A 17,198-nucleotide genomic window follows, 5' to 3' on the forward strand; every position below is an offset into this window, starting at 1 on the left:
ATGAATCCTGATAGTGCATGGAAAACATCATTTATTCTAAGATCTGAATCAAAAATTGAAGGGTTCAAAATTGAAGCCTCCGCCAGGCAGAAATGAAAATACCTGCGTTTTCCCTCCCGTGGTCCCTGTCAAAGCACCATACAGGACCCCGACCCCCACGCGCGCGCTTCAGGCAGCAGCCAGAACAGCGCGGGGCAGCGAGCGGGGGTGTGGGACGCTTACCGGGAGGGGTCAGCTTTTAGCTTCAAAGTCACCTCAGTGTCTTGCAGAAATTCCCCAACACACAAACCAACTTTCCTACCCCAACAACTCCACGTGGAATTGCTGGTACAAAGAGAGCCCTCGGCATGACATATGCCTGCGCCTTTGCGTAGACACCAGAGGGAGGAGAATGTAACTCCATCTACAGACGGCCAGGACGGCATCCATAGCGGACCCGGGACGCCTGGAGAGAGTGTGCAGGGTCTGACATAAAGGGATCTGGATAAAAATTTTCTTCAGAGTGTCTGTGGGCCGCTGGATTTGGGATTTTAGTTCATGCCACAGATGAAATAAAAGAGGCAAGAAACAAAGGGCAAACAATTGGTTCGACACTCAAACCTGCACTTCCTTGCGCAGAGTCCGCAGTCGCCGCTCCTGCTGTCGGAACGCTGCTGCTTCTTTTTGAAGAACCACCATTTGCTTCCCAGTTTTCCCAACGGGACCGAGTTCCCTAAAATCAGGGTCCACGTCTCCTTCCTTGCTCATCCTCAAGAGGAAGGCTTGCCAGAAGGAAGATGCTGACCATTAATTCTTGGACATCTGCTCAGGTTTCACAGACTTCAGTACCATTCAAGGGTAAACCTTCTTAACCTTTTAGCACTGTTGACCTCATAGGGACCCCAGGAAAATCCAGTGGAGGCTGCTGTCCTGAAAACTAGGAGGTGCTTCAGAGTAGCTCGCTTGACTTGGGCGCAGCCTGGCTCTGACACTCCCTCCCAGAGGAACGGGTGCGCAGACACAGGATCAAGTCCCATCGTTAAAGCAGAACTATCTCAGTGAACTTCCCAGGGTCACAGATCCTTATTACGTGTTAAGGGCTCACCTGCAAGGACCTGTGCTCTGCTAAGGGCACAAAGATTGAAGGCTGGGTCCCTGCCCCCAAGGCACCAGAAAGGCGGATGGCTGCAGCAGTGAGAGAGGATGCCCAGAGGTGAGCAAGGTGAGAGTTCAGCACAGTGGTATTGGGGGTGGGGGCGGGGGCGGGGTGGGGAAACTGGCCTGACTGGTCCTGACTCTCACAGGAAAGGTGGGAACTGGTCAGGGTGGGAAGGGAGGGACAGATAGTCTCGGGAAAGAGGAGGCTATGGCAAAGGCTGAGAGGTGTTTGAGCGGGAGTGGCTCCAAGCCTGGGAGGAGAGAAGCACTTTCGTTGACTCCTCCTGAGACTTCCATCGGTTGCATCAAAGCCACACCAAATAAGCATACACTCTAAGAAAAAAACATGCAAAAGCAGCTTCAAACCCCCCTCACCTCCAATTCCAATCTGATTATCGGCCCTGTGGAGATGTCTTGGAGAAGCAACTCTGGGCATGGTTCTTGCACACTAGAAATTTGGTATGGAAGGACGAGAGGGAGTGGTGAAGCTTGTGCCGCACCAAGTATCCCCATCGCCGCTGGACTTGATTCTCCAATGCTTCTTCCTCTCTTGCCAGAAGCCAGTAAAGTGCAGATAAAGTTAAAGCTGAGATTACAGTCAGGAGAGGAAATAAACACCCTTTCGGGGCTCTCCCTGGCCACGTCCACGCTGAAGATTTGAGTTTACTGATACAGGGATCATGTCCACCATGTCCACCTCTGCTTCCCCAGCACCCACTAGAGCCCCTGCATTGAGAAGAGGCAGTCATTGTTTTTTGGATGGGATGAACTCATGAATGAGTGAGCAACTGTGGATACTGGTGAGTAAATATTGTTTTATTTGTAATTCTAGAAAGAATGAATGTTTTGCTCAGGGTTGCCCATTGAAAACAAATTTGTTTGAACAGCAGTTCAATTACATCAAGAGTAATTGCCCATTGCCGTGTTACAGACGTAATCAATTCCTAGAGAAATTAGCATATGCATTTTAAAAGCATAATCACACCTGACATCAACTAACTTCCCTGTGGATTCCTTCCCGAGGACAGAAAAGGGAAAGTTCCATAACACAGCAACAGTGACTCGCCTTTCAGTCTCCGAGGACTATTCCTCCCGTCTCAAGGATATTTGCTTAAAAGATGAAGCCAGCCCCAATTCCAAATAAATGACACCTGCACACTTCTCCAAGGACAAACATTTTATTGCAATATAGGCACTTGGCAGGGTAAATATGTGGCTAGAAAGTGTTTTAAATTTATTTGCTTTATATAATGACCAGAAAAATCAAACCACAGTGTAGATTTCTTTGTTGAAGTTGCAGACTTCAGACGGCAAATTGCAAAACCCATTTGTTTACAGTAAGAAGCCATGTGCAGCCAACTTTTTTACCTTGTGAAACTGTTATTACTTTATCAGTGATGTCTTTCTCTTCCCCAAATTATTTTTTAAACTTATTTATTTGTTTAAACCATCACTCTTTTAAATTATTTATTAGGTGGGGAGCTAATAAGGTTCATCTATTTATGTATGTTTAGAGGAGGTGCTGGGGGTTGAACCCAGGACCTTGTGCATGCTAAGCATGCGCTCTACCACTTGAGCTACATCCTCCCCTGTTCTCCCACAAACTAAAACTGCTATGTAGCATACATTCTATAGCACTTTTTATAAAGAAATAAAAATCACTGTCTGAAGGAATTGTAGAGCCCTTTGAGATCACTGTCTCCGATCTGAAGGGTTACAAAACCAGACTCGAGAATTTTGTAATGAAAGGTAGAAGATCGAGCTGGAAGGCCCGCAGTTTTTCATACTCAGCCTCTTTATAAAGTTTTTGGACAAACTGGAATCTTACCCTTGTGATCTCCAAAATGCTTCTTTTGGGGGTTGGGGGTGGGGAAAGGTTTATAATGTAAGGCACTACTGTCTCTGCTCTAAGCTGCAAAGGAAAAGATGACAAGCTAATTTTTTTCAAGGAAAATATTCTTTGTGAAAGGTCAACAGTAATACAACTGGTTAAAAGTCACAGATTTTTTTTTGCCAAAAACCATGTCTTGAGGTTTTATGCATTTCAGACAGAGTTGCCCCTAGGAGGGATCCCCAGAGCAGCCTGCAGAGGCTTCTCCAGCTGCTCTTTTAAATCCCAGTAACCTTGTTCCAACCTGAAAACCCCTGAAACAACACAGGCAAGTCTGTATTAAAAGCAAGACAAACCCATAGTAACAGGAAGCTATACCACTCAACCTGTTTAAACGAATAAGGAAATTTGTAATGAACTTTCGTTTGCTGTTCCATCTTGCAATGGAACAATCATCTGACTTAATCTAGTGAACTTGGCTTTTGTGAAGTATGTACAGAGCAATTCTTTGTGTTCTCAGCTACGTCTTCCATGTAGTGTCCAGTCCCCTCTGGCCTATGGATGGGTAAAGGGAGGGCACTGATGTTCATCCTTCCAATGAAGGGACACCTACTCTCTTTTCGGGTTGGAAAAATCTCTTAGCCTTCCAAGGGGAGCCAGAAGTCCTGAGGTGAGCAGAGGGAGGAAGCTGGATGCCCTGGCCTGGGCTCAGCGTGGGCCAGGACCTCCTGGCTTGCTTGTCATGATCCTTCCAGAGAGAAGGGCAGTTCTTGGCAAGTCTGGGCACTGCTCCTTTGGCTCCTGGCCTTACTGGGCAGTGCATCGACCATCTGGCCACCTGCCCCTTGGACTCGGGACATGATTTAAGGGAAGACTCCCCAAGGGCAGAAAACCCAAGTGGAAACATCTCCCTGCCGGACAGCAAGCCCTAGACAGCCGAGCACAGCGGTGCGGTGGGGCACCGGGTCTTACATTTCCTGAGCCGCCTGGCACAGGCGGTTCCCTGCAGGACTCGAGTGACTTGAGAAGGCTGGGAGCCATTATTCAAGGCTGCGTGTGTTTCTAGCAGGAAGTACACATGATGACTAAACCCTAGTGTCTGTCCTTGAAGAGAGGAGTCCTTGGAAGAGACAGGAAGTAAACATAACTGCAAAATTCCATGCCAGACACAAGGACATGAGTGAGCAGAGGCAGGGCCGGAACCAGGGGAGAAGCGACCTCCGCCCCCTTCCCTGTAACAAGACCCTTCACAGATGTGAGGGCCCAAACACTCTAAGGGAAGTTGGAACAACGCAGTATGAGAGTATACTGATACTGATTATTTTTTCATCCCTTATGACCTAGAAATCCACGAAATTCTCCACCTTGAGTTGGAGAGGGAGCTATTTTAAATCCTGGTTAAATGGTTAAACTATGTGACAAGTTCTTTAAAAAGCTGATATAAATTTACTTACTGATAATGATCAAAACAAGCTCTTAGGACAGGATGTGGGGATCCAATGTTACAATTTGTGGAAGGAAATTTCAAGATGTAGTGCCAGGACTAACACTTTTACAATCTGGTATTTTTCTGAAGGACAAGAGAACACATCTTTTTAATCATTCGCATGTGAGTCTATTCCACTTTTAACACTGACTGTTGAAGGTCACAGTCCATTCAGAAGATGTGTTTCTATTTCCATTAAAGCGTAAGTTCAGGGAGAAAGAACAGTATTTCCCACCGCAGTTTTCCAGCTCCAGGGACACAACAGGACCCAGTCTGCTGAGCAACTGAACAGATGATGTCCATTCTTGGTAACATCTTTGGAACTTAAAGGTACGTGTCTTGGGTTTCCTCTTTCTCTCTTCCTTTTTTCCCCTCTTCTTTCTCTCTTATCTTCTTTCTTTCTTTCTTTAATTCATTTTATTTATTTATTCATTCTCCTTCGGAGAACAAACCAGGACCATTTCAACGGAAAGACAGAAAGCTGTCATGGGTTGAAAATCGGCTTTTTTCTTTTAGATTAAATCCCCCTGGGCCTTTTATTTTATGCCAGACAAGCACCTTACCTTTTCTCTTTTTTTGTTTTCTTTTTCTTTCTTTCTTTTTGTTTTTTTGATTACTGTGCCTAACACAGCATGTGACACAGAATAGCTGCTCAGACAATGTTTAATTGGTAGGCTTCATGCTTGGTAGTTTAGCTAAGCTCTTTCTCTGCCCAGTTTAAGGCTAATTGGGAATGCTTTCAGGCTTCAAATGCCAAGGAAATTTTCTTGCCTCATCTGACTTTCTCCAAAAAGTGATTAGTTAATAAGAATCAACAAGATTAATTAATAAGAAGTTGATCGCTGAATGAGTAACAGGCCCAGATGGTCCCACAGACCACAGCCTTCCTTGGCTTCTGCTCAGAGCCCCCTGAGACGTCTCAGGCTCTGTGGGGCTGCACACAGCGCGGGGTGGGGGGTGTTCGGTGTTCACCCCCTTCCTTTCTTGTAGCCTGACTGTGGATGAAGCTGAGCCCTTAAGAGATGCTGAGGGTGGTGTAGTAGACGGTGAAGCTGGATTTGCAGGATACATTTGCATTCTTACAAAAAAAAGATACTTTAAAGCCTTAAAGTGCGTTAGAAAAAAATGAGCAGGCTGTCCCTACTGTTCCCTCCGTCTTCCCTGCAGCGCATCCCCTCCCTGGACCCCCTCAGCGGCCCCTCACCCCCAGCACTCCGTTACCTTTGTAATTCCTATTGAAATGCTCAAGCAATTACTTGTGGTAGAACAGCTCAATTCCGTAAAGGTTTGCCTCAGTGCTTGCACCCACGTGGTTTCATTAGACGAATTAAGGAAGTACTTAATACTTTTTTTTTTTTTTTTTTTTTGGGTAACAACTTGGATGCCACCCCATAGCTGTATTCTCTCGCTGAGGTTCGCTACGTTGTCTCTCTCACTCCTCCGAGGGCTGGGCTGGGGGATCCTCTTTCTGTGAATCCAGGATGTCGGGACCTGGACCACTCTCCACCACCCACTGACACTCGGGAGCGCGGGCAGCCTCGTGCTCCTCCGCATCCCGGCTGCTGGCAGCCTGGGCGGGGCTGCTCCCCACTCCTGCTGCTTCCTCCGCAGAAGCCTGGCTCTCACGGGGGCTGGTCGGGGCGGAGCTGAAAACGCAGTCTTCCCGGGGCACAGCCTCAGCCTCCAGGGCGCACGCCGCCTCCCCGCCGTCGAGCGCGTCCTGTCCGGAAGCGCGCGCTGCAGGCTCCGGCTCCCCGGGCCCCCCGGCCTCCCCTGGCTCCGGTGCGAGGCCCGAGCCCCCGGGGCCCTCACCCAGCCCCTCACCGAGCCCCCCACAGGCCGGCTGAGGCTCTGCAAGAGCCCCCACCTCCTCGCCGCCCGCCTCGGCCTCCGGAGGGGGACGCGCGGCCTCCCTCCCGCCGACTTGGCTGTCTTCACAGCTGTCCCCGCGGGGGGCAGCTGCGTGGCTGGCCTCTGCGTCGGTCTGGGTTGTTGCCTCTTCTTTTTCAATGTCTTGGGGAGCAGGGGTCTCCTCGTTCGTGTCTTCCTCAATCTTGAGCGGGGCAGGCCCCACTGGGACCTCGACGGCCACCGTCAGCAGATCTCTGAGCTCCTTCAAGGAGCCCGAGGCAGAGGTGGGCTCTTGGTCCTCGGGGGCCTCTCCAAACTCCAGCTCTGATGAGCGTGTGCTCAGGGCTCCTGCTGTGTGCTCTGCGGCCACCAGGCTCACAACAGGGTCACCCACGCCTGAAACGATGCCCTGCCCGTCCCCATCCGGGGGAGGGCTGGGAACGGGGGCAGAAAGGCTTTCTCCTTTGGCCATTGGGCTCGGGACCCCCCGCTGATTCTCCCCCCCTGGCTCCTGGAACACCTCCTCACTGGGGCTCTCACTATCCGGGACTCCTGGCAGGACGGCCGAGGCTCTCCTGGCGGGGCTGGCCTGGTTTGACCCTGCAGGGGTTTTCAGATCAGTTAAGCTGGACACGCTTTCACTGGGCAAGGCCATGTTGTCTTCAAATAAATTGTGTTTCTTCAGGACAGCAGCTTCCTTTATCACTGAGAGATACCAGAAAGCAAAACATAACATTAACACTCCGCCCTGGCCAACCTTGATTTTCTGATTTTATCCAGAAACCAAACTCCCTTCTCAGCTTTTCTGGCCATCCAAATTCCCAATTTCAAGTTCCAGCTGACATCTACCCTCTTCCAGGCAGCCTTCCCTGATGACCAGAGCCTATAAGCTTATTCCAAATGCTAGACAGCTGGAGTGCTCATTTGTTCGTTCCTTTACTCATTCATTTATCCAAACAGCACACATTTACTGGGCACCAAATATGGGAAAGGCTCTGAGACTCCAAAGATGAATAAAATGTGGCTTTTGCTTTCAGGGAGCTCAGATCTATAATAGCATCACGTGTATCACCCACGGACTCCCCCATCGTATCTCACTAGCTTCTGTATAGCTTCTGTATGTGTGGCCCTGGTTTGTCTGCCTCGCCTGAAACTCCTTTAGGGCAGGTCGGGCCTTACGTCTCACCGCTTTTACTCACAGTGCAGTCCTGCATGTGTAATGGGTGCTCAGCACCGAGCATGCAGAGAGAGCCCGGTTGACCTGCAGTGTCCAAACTGAAGGCCTGGGTGCAACCAGGTCATCCTGGAGGCCGTGAGAGGAGTGCCAACAATATTGACAAGCAGCAGCTGACATTTTTGACAACTGGCCTCCACCTTTGGCTGTGCGGGTGGCATAGGCCCGGCGGCCTCGCACCCGAGGGGGGAGCCGCTCACATCACAAATAGCATATACTACTGGGAGTGATATTCCAGCATCCTGTACCAGAGTGTCCTGCTCGAACCACATCAGCATATCGTGACAATTTTTTAACAGACAGCAGTCAGGCGTCTGGAGGAAGGGAGCCTTTCTCCAATTCCCCCAAAGGTGCCATGGTGGACGGGCAGCTGCCTTGACTGAGCCCGCCCTTGTGCAGACACTGCATTTGTAACAGAGGACGGATGGGACTCCAGACTGGATCTGCTCCTTTAGTTTTGACCACTGCCCTGCTTTGTAGGCTCAGTCTGGTCAGCTCAGAACTGTTTTCTGCCTGTTTCCTTTTGGGAAACAATGTTGCCTTTAGCCTGAAATACACAGGAGAACCTACTCTCAGGAGCTGGCCTTTAAGGATGTCAGCACGTCTGCGCTTATGCGGAGCTGGCAAGTTGCAAAACAGAGAATAACCTTTGCTTTGTTGGAGGTTTATAGGGACACCATGACCTGGCCCACGTGGACCGCTGCAAGAACAAAGAATTCCTGCAGCAAGAAGTTTGCAACAACCAACCACACCCCGTCCCTTGGTTTTTTCTTTTTTCTTTTTTTTTTCCATAAGAGGAGCCTGTACTCTGACTGGAGCAGGATGGTTCTCCTAGACATTACTCTGCCGTCCTCTCGGTCTGCTGGCTTTCCAAATAAAGTCGCTATTCCTTGCCCCAACACCTCGTCTGCTGGTTTATTGGCCTGTTGTGCGGCGAGCAGCACGAGTCTGGACTCGGCACCACGCTGACATCTTTATACCCCTTCTCTCACCGGGCCGGCTGACTGCGACATGGGGCTTGTGTGTGGCCAGCTTCCTTTGTGCAGGGGTTACTGTGATGCTTTCTCTGGAAACCAGGTACATCTCAGGCCTACAGTGGTCAGGATCGCTCTCCATTTCAGTGTATTTCTAGCAAAGGTTTCCTCCCTGCACTGCTACCCCAAGCAAGGCCCGCCTCCACAGGATGCTGGGTGCTGGCGTCCCAAGGAGGTCATCACCCAGCGTCTCTCTGTCCGGCCGAGCGGAGGTGAGGAATGTGCTGAGGGAGCAGAGCAGCTGGGACGCCCTGCCACTGAATCACCTCCTCCAGGCTCTGGGAGCCGGTGACCTAAGATCCCTTCTTCCTTTGTTCTGTCTGGAACAGCTGGAGGAAGACAGCTGTCGATGAGACACCCTTGATTTAATCTCTCTATACCTTGGTTTTTCTCATCTGAAAAATGAAGCTTCAAACTCCCATCAGTGAGATTTTAAAGAGAAGTAACGTCTACCAGGCCAGCGGCATGTGTGCCGAGTCACGGCTGCCCAGCCAAGGGCAGCAGCCCTCCCCTGTCCTCTCTGTCTCCCCAGCTCCCCGTGCCAGTGTCCTCTTCCCCTTTCATTCCTCGTCATAAAATCTGGCTGGCCTCACGGGGTCCCATTCAGGGGTATTCCCCTCTACCCAGGGCTTTCTCCAGCACCAGGGGAACCTTCATTACCTTTCAGGGCTTCATCAAGGAGGATCTGATGTAAAATCTCCTCGTAGACATTTTCAACGTGGATCATGTTGGTGTGATCTGCGAAGATGAACTGCTCATATTTCTGAAGTTCCTGGAGAGGGAGAGGGAAGAAGGTGAAGGCACAAGGCGTGAGATGCCCGCTCACAGAGGGGCCGTGGGAAGGCTGCCCCCCTCCCCCGGGACCCCTTCCTTGGAGTGGGATGCGTTGACCACCCCTTCCCCCAGGCACCACTCCCTGTACTGGGCACATGCTCTGTGCCCTTCCAGGGTGCAGGCACCAGAGATCCTGATCTTTTCAAGGCCTTGTCAAGGGGTCTGAAGTCCTCCTTTTTTCCGTCATAACTAAAACATTTCCTTCTTTTTTTTTTTCAATGCCAACAGTACTTTACTAAGGTATAAATTACACCCAGAACAATGCACACATTTTAAAAGTGCAGCTCAATGATTTTAAATATATAAATATACCCATGTAACCATAACCCAGATCAAGATGGAGAACGTTCCCAGCATCCCCACACCCTTTTCCAGCCTACACCTCCCCGAGGGATAAGCGCGGATCTGGTGTCTGTCACAGTGGATTTGCTTTTCTTGTTCTTTAACTTTATCTAAATGGAATCATGTATTCTTCTGTGTTTGTTTTTGAGATTCATCCATGTTGCCACATGTATCAGAAGCCCCTTCCTTTTTATTGATAAGTGGTATTCATTACGCGGATAAACTAAAATTGTTTACCTATACCCCTACTGATGGATATTGACTGTTACGAACAAAACTGCTATGAACATTCCGATGCGTGATAATGTGTGGATTTAGGGCTTATTTATCTTGTGTGTATACCTAGCAGTGAGACTGCTGGGCCCTAGAGTAGATGGTATGTTTGACGCTCTTAGACTGAGACTCCTTTTCAGGTGTGGACAATCTCTAGTTACGGACACTTCAGGAACGTGCTCCTCTTTCCCTCCAGCTGGCCCAGGATGCGCTGATTCCATCTAAGGCAATCCAGGCAGCATGCGAAATCCTTCAACCCCTCCTGCTTTCCAAGGGTCTTCACATGGCTTGCCTGTTACCAGTATGAGGACAACGCAGGGATCAAACTGTGCTGAATCATATCCCAGTGATTAACTCAGTGATCCTTGCACCTGACGGTGCTGGAGGAGGGCGCCAACAGCTGGTTCTTAGGAAGCCAGAGACTTAGCAATGGGATTCGATGCCTTTTGTCTGGGGTGGGGGCACAGGATTTACAGCAGGCGATCAGAAGCCACCACATTCAGACAACTCTCAGTGCCTAGAACCTGGGGGGTCTGTAGCCCAGGACAGGATTATAGGGGGCAAGAATGGGGTTCTTATGCCTTTATAACCGCCCTAGGGAAAGCCACAGGGTTGAAGAGACATGAACTTCCATGACCCCGAGAGGGTCTGTGAGACAGGACTGACGCGCAGACCAGTGTCGCGTGGAAAGAGCACCGCCCAGGAGACTGGCCACTGCCTCGGAACAGCTGTGGGACCCTGGGCCAGCCACGCCACCTTTGCGCCTCTCTCTCCCTCTGCAAAACGAGGCACACAGGCTCATGTCCGCAACACCTGTCATCTCCCCACATGGTCTTCCACTCCTCAGCCCCCTCTTATTCATCCCGCAGGACTGGGCTAAAATACGACCCAGGGAAGTCGTCTCTGACCCCACAGGCAGAGTTGGGCAGCCTCCTGGGATCTCTGCCATCGCTCTTCTGCGTAAGGCTCCTGCTGTGAGCGCCACAAAGCATGCTGCGTGCCTGTCTCCTGCCTCGAGGCTGTGAACCCCAGGACCAGCAGGGACGCCGGCCTGGCACAGTGCCTGGGTCACGTTTGATACATATTTTATACATGTTTGCTCAATAAACAAACACTGGACCTTTAAAATTTCCACCAGCTGAATAATTCTGCAGAAAGGAATCCTTTCTAAGGGCACTGATGCTGTTGTGATATGTACAACTTTACAAAACAGGTCTCCTATATTGAATTGATCAATCTGTGACATGTGTTTAATTCCCTGAGCCCATTAAGTTAGAATCCTTGAGGGCGGGTCTTGGAGAATCAAATTAAAAAAAAAAAAAATCTCCCAGGCAATTCTAATGTGCAGCTTGGGTTGAACACCACAGATCAAGGAAGCTGTGACTTGAACCAAGGGAAACACACTTTAGTAAATATTGTACAGCATGAGGAATAGAGCCAAAATTTTGCAATAACTGTAAATGGAAAGTAACCTTTAAAAATGGTATAAAAAAGAAATAAATAATTAGGAAAAAAAGAAATAAATAATTAGGGAAAAAACCGAATCTTCCCTGAAGCAGGTGCTTCCCTAGTTTATTTATTCTGCAAATCAAGATGTCTTTAAATTTCTTAACACCAATACAATATTCTTCATTACTGAAAATACTGGGCTTCAGTTTATTTGAAGCCAGTTTCTCTTGATTACAAAAGCACAAGAGCCTCTTACAGATTAAGAACCACTCTGTTGACGCCTGGGAAGAGGGGAGCAGACGAGAAGGGGGACTTGCCTTGTCCCTCCCCTCCCCTGGGAGGAGGTGGCTCCGAGGCCCCTGCATTGCCTTTGGGACTGGAAACAGCCACCCTAAGCAGAACGTCTACGTGGAGACGTATCCAAGGTGGGCGGGGTCATCCTTTGAGCGACTGGACTTTTCCATCCACATCAGGCAAGAGACAGTCATATAGACAGATTCTTTACTGCCCTGACTTGATCAAATCCTTTTCTATGAAAGAAATATACCCCAGAAATCGGTGTCAGGTACTAGGTATGCTCATGACTTTCCGAAGAGAAATAGCGTTTACAGAGTAAAAAAATGACCAAAGAAATTTCCACAGTAAAATAACTCACCCAAAACGTTGTAATGTTCCAATGCTTGGCGACTCTCTAAGTGGCCCCAAAGCACTTTCTAAATCCTAAAAAGCTCTATATCATTTTTGCCAAGAAGGAGTGGGCCTTACGAATGTCCCAGCTCACAGATCACGCAGTAGCAGCCAAAGCAGCAGTAAACCCCATTTACTGAGTGCAGGCCGTGTTAGCAGTGTGTGGGCTGGGTTCAGACTCTGGTGGTTACCAGCTCTGGGGTCCTGGCCCCGTTACTTGACCCCTCAGGTCTCCTCATTCATGCAAGGAGGATACAAATACTGCCTCCTCATAGGGCTGGCATGAGTACCACCGAGAGAATCCGTTCAGTGTTTAGCACGGAGCCCAGCCGGTGGTAAGCATTCGTCAAATGTTAACTGTACCACCCTAGTCTTCTCAGAGGCTACTGCAGAATACTACTCCCTCTGTTTTCTGGGAGATGAAATCTAGGCCAAGAGAAAGGATACGTGACTTGCCCAAGGTCCCAGAGTGGATTTGTGGGGGAGCTGGGGCTCGAACCCAGATCTCAGCCCAGCCTCACCGGCTCAGCCTGCTCTGCAGACTAGGTCACACCTCCATGATCACGGCTGCCATTGGTTGCCTAGTGTGCGTAGCAGCTTTAAACGGTTTCAGTTTCATTGATCTCAGCAAGCAGACGTTACCGGATCTAACTGAACAAATATCCTTCTGTAATCGTGTTAACTTAAGGCCTTTCCCTGGATGTGGTGGTCAAGTTTCAGAGGACAGGCTGGACCCATGAGTCACACCATAATGAGGAACACCTGGTATCCTTGGACATCCTATGCAAACCCTTAACTCGGTTCAAACTCAGATCATTACCCTTGAGCTTCTGTCTTGTCCAAAGGTCGGCAAATCCAGCCGGCTGCTTGCTTTTGTAAATAAAGTTTTATTGGAACACAGCCTGTGCCTTTGTTTATGTATTATCTGTGGTTGGCGTCTGTGCTGTAACAGCAGAACTGAATGGTTGCAACAAAAACAGCATGGCCTCGAAGCCTAAAACATCTGCTGTCCGACCATTTATGGGAGAAGTTTGCTGACCCCTCCCTGGTCATCTACTGTTTGTAAGCACATCCTGACCAAAAGTTTGCTTGAACTTCACAGGCAACAAGATTAGCCCACTGTCTTACCGGTTTGCACATGGACGCCAGGGCCTTCTGCACGGTGGGGAGTGTGATTTGAACCAGCGCCTCTTGAAATATCCTCTTCCGGACGGTGCTGCTGTCATAATCGTATTGCTGCCAGTGCAGAGGTAGAAACGTATGCCAAACAGCAACGTCACAGTCTCTTAGCCTTTGCTTAAATAAGGGACTCAACTACTGACTTCATCTCCGCTCCCCGCCCCCAGCCCACCCTCAATTTCTGAGGCCACTTGCAGTGTTTCCAAGGTTTCAGAGATCTTTCTATGCAATTCCCTCTCACTCTGGGTGGGCGTCATAACTGGTAACGACCACCCTACCCTCCCCTCTTAACAGATACGGAAACCGAGGTGAGACCAGAACAGAGTGACTTCTGTGTTACAAAATTGGGGACAGAACAGGGGGATGAACCCGTCCTTTGTCACCCCGTCCTGGGTAGGTCCATGGGGGCCATGATCATCCTCCCTCCCTCGACATCCGGAAAGTGAGGCTGGTGGGCCATCATGATTTCCACACTGTGGCACGTTAACCAAAGGAGTTTAGTATCTCAACAGGAAAGACGGTGAATCGCTCTGTTGTACATGGAACATCCAAACCTAGAAGCCAGGGTTTGGTTTTAGGTGTTGCTTTAAGGGGTGGGCCACAGACAACGCGGAGCGTAGTCACAGCTGTGCGAGCAGAAAGGTCAGGCCAAATTCAGGATGGTTAAAGAGGGTTATGTTGGAGATGACAACCTGGGGCAAAATTAGAGCTCCATTCAAATGACCAAAGGCTGCCATGTGGGAGAGGGACAAGGACAAAGGGCAGAACCAGAGTTACCAGCGGCGAGAACACTGGCCTAACCCTGGGGAGCAAGTTCTTGCGGTTAAAACTGTCGATAGAAGAGAAGGCTGGTCCTGAGAGGTGTGGAGTGTGCCGACGCTGGAGGAGCCGCTGACACCGACACTGCCTTTTCTTTCTCGATGGCAGGTTCATTCTCATGCGTATTACCACCACAAATACTGCTTTTCATCTCAGTGATTTGGTTGCCAGAGTTTCCTACTGCCTGTGAGGCATTAAGATCAGACCTGAAGTTCAGGGACCCCCTCCTAGGCTCTGTGAGACTTTGAACTTCTGCTCCAAAGCCCCGTATAGGGAAAGTAGGTCATAAAAAATTCGTGGACTAGGTTTGGGGGTACTTTTAGCTCTAAGCTCCCATTGACTAGCCTGTTGAGCTTCTGTAAGTCATGTCAGATCTCAGGGACTTCGTTTCCTCATCTCTACAATATTTCTTTGCTCTCACAAGGTTTTGGGAGAATCGAAACAGTTGTTTTTTTTTTTGGTGGGGGGGGGAAGCTTAAAAAGATGCCCTACATAGGCAAGCTCCTATTATTACAAGCATTTTGATATGTACTTATGCACGAAGCACATTTAAAACAATTTCATACAGTAGGCATCTTTTCCTTGGAGTGTTTCCTTTGCCATGAGATTTTGATTTTTCTGAAAAATTTTTCATTTAAGTGGGCTTTACTACCCTGTAAACTCTTTGAAGAAAGAGTGTGCCTTGCCTATTTTTCTATTCCACGTAATACCTATCACAATTCTTTGTTTAGTGGACAGCCAATAAATATCAAGTCCAACTGCTACTCAGCTAAGCCCAGATGTGTCACTTCTGGCAGATAAACAAGGATGCTGAGGGCCTGTGGTCCCTAAAGTAGCCACTAGATGGCAGAATCAGCACGGAAGTCAGGGGCACTGCAGCTGGATGAAAGCCACTGGTAACTCGGAGGGAAGAGGAGGGAAAAAGCTAAAAAGGGGGGGGGGTGCAAGTGAAAGAGAGAACTTGGTATTTTCCACTTAACAAAAGAAATGGAGGTGTCGGCGTATAGCTCAGTGGTACAGCGTGTGCCTATTAGAATGCACGAGGTCCTGGGTTCCATCCCCGGTACCCCCATTAAAAAAAAATCCTCCCCTCCCATAATAAAAAATATATAAATAAAAATTTAAAAAATAAAAAAATTGGATCGTGTTCTTGCTTCGTGCTTCCCACAAACGAGAGAACAGTCTTACCTTTAAGACTCGGAGCTTAACCTTCTCGATAGCGACTGTGGTTTTGGGGGCCTCGCCTTGGAGATGTGGGGAGAGCAGCTGCTCAAACGTGAACACTGCGTTCTCCATTAGCTGGAAACCAAGAGCAACACAGAAACAGACCGCAGTCAGGCTGGGTCAGCACCCCCAGGTCTGCAGGGGTCTGGAGAGAAGGGAAGGGCTGAGCCTCAGAGATGACGCCCTCAGGGCAGCACCCTGGGGGTGACCCAGGGCAACAGGTCCTCAAGCTAGGAAACACACACACACACACACACAACTGTGCACGTACGTATGCGTGTATGTGTAACTTCTGATCCCTTCTCTTTCCACCCTGACCTGGAAAGCCCAAGACCGTGGGGCTGAGGAGATCACCGTCTCCGTGACCAACCCCTTCCTCTGCTCTTTGGTACCCACAGCCAGGGCTTAACCAAGTCAGGTGGGAGACCTCTCCGATTACTTTTTGGCTCCTGAGTCCTGCATCTCCACTTTCAGGGGGAGGTACACCATGCCAGCACATCTCCCGCCCCGCTTTCCAGTCTACCACCTCACTTCCCTTCCCTCCCCTGCCAGGCCGGGAAGGGAGGCAGGGTCCGCGGTTGGTGGAGAAGGTGGGTGAGATGCTCATGGGTTAGGAAACAGAAGGAGTTCAGATTCCTTATTCTCTGCACTTGTGTCTGCAGCCATTTCACCGGGGTCCAGTACTACTAAAGGACCTTCTGTTAAACCATTGACCAACTTTGTTCCTTGTCCATCTTTGATATCTTACAACTCAGAAGCTAGATAATAAATAAAATGTACCACTTAATCCTGCCTATAACTTTTATGGAAAAAAAATGCTCCTTTCTTTCCCGAGCCTGCAGTCTGAAAGCACCCCCAACACTGCCGTGAGTTTATCCAAGGATCTGTGTCGCCATCAGCTCCCTGAGGCGGGAGCCGGCACACTGTCCAGCCCCACAGGAGGCGCCCCTGGAGCATGCGGAGTAGAAATGTACTCTCATGGCTCCGATGATCACACCTGTCCTTCACTTAGAAAGGACCATAATACAGAACAAGTTTGTGCCATTCATTCCTGTTCCTGGAGAAAAAGTTCCCCTGGGAAGGAAAGGAACCTACCAAGCGGACTCAAGAAGTCCAGACTTAAAGCTGCGACTGCGTGATTGATTGACTGACCTTTAACTAGGTTAGGGAATTAATTCAAGCCAGTGGTTCTCCATCCTGGCTGCATATTTAAAGCAGTATGAATTAAAGAAGCATTTAATTATCAGAAAAAAAAAAAGATTTCAGAATCACTAGGAATGTGGTCTGGACGTATTTCTTAAAAGCTCCCTGGAGGATTCTAATGTGCAGCTGACATTAAAGGCACTGATTTGACAAATCAAGTAATTATCAATTAATGCTGCTTTATTTCCCTGAGATATTTCTTCTCTACGATGCTCATCAATATGGAAGAAAGATGAAACCAGCTGGAGCAGGGCAGAGTGTGTCCTCGCCCAGCACGATGCCTTGCTTCCCAGAGCTGCACCAGTGCACCTGCCTCACTGGCCACACTCGTCTCTCCGCACCCCTATCCTCACCCACCGCAGACGACCCCAATGCCCCCACCTCTTGCATGTAGTTCTGGGTCCTCTGAACCACCAGATCGATGTGGGGGAATCTGAAACGGCTCTTGAGATCCTGCAGGTGCTCCTGAAGCAGGTTGACTTTAATATAACAAGGTTCCATCTTCATGGAGTCCAGTGGAAGACTCGTAAGCCGGTCCAGATGCTGCATTTTGGGGAAGGGAAAAGTTAAACAGCCACAGACTTAGGAACCATTTAACGTACCTATTATGTATGA

General features: G+C 49.2%; 1 protein-coding gene across 1 annotated transcript in view; it reads right to left on the reverse strand.

Annotated features, from left to right (window-relative positions):
- Positions 1 to 5,052: 5,052 nt before the first annotated feature.
- Positions 5,053 to 17,198, reverse strand: part of NIBAN1 (niban apoptosis regulator 1) — a 143,292-nt gene continuing 131,146 nt past the window's right edge. The window contains exons 10-14 of the mRNA XM_074349949.1: positions 16,965 to 17,126; positions 15,345 to 15,455; positions 13,287 to 13,394; positions 9,234 to 9,345; positions 5,053 to 7,010 (exon numbers count right to left, since the gene is read on the reverse strand). Coding sequence (XP_074206050.1) covers positions 5,887 to 7,010; positions 9,234 to 9,345; positions 13,287 to 13,394; positions 15,345 to 15,455; positions 16,965 to 17,126 — 1,617 coding nt within the window. The 3' untranslated portion in view covers positions 5,053 to 5,886. The remainder of the gene's footprint in view (positions 7,011 to 9,233; positions 9,346 to 13,286; positions 13,395 to 15,344; positions 15,456 to 16,964; positions 17,127 to 17,198) is intronic.

The sequence above is a fragment of the Camelus bactrianus genome, chromosome 21 (genome assembly GCF_048773025.1).
Source record: "Camelus bactrianus isolate YW-2024 breed Bactrian camel chromosome 21, ASM4877302v1, whole genome shotgun sequence".
Lineage (NCBI taxonomy): Eukaryota > Metazoa > Chordata > Mammalia > Artiodactyla > Camelidae > Camelus > Camelus bactrianus.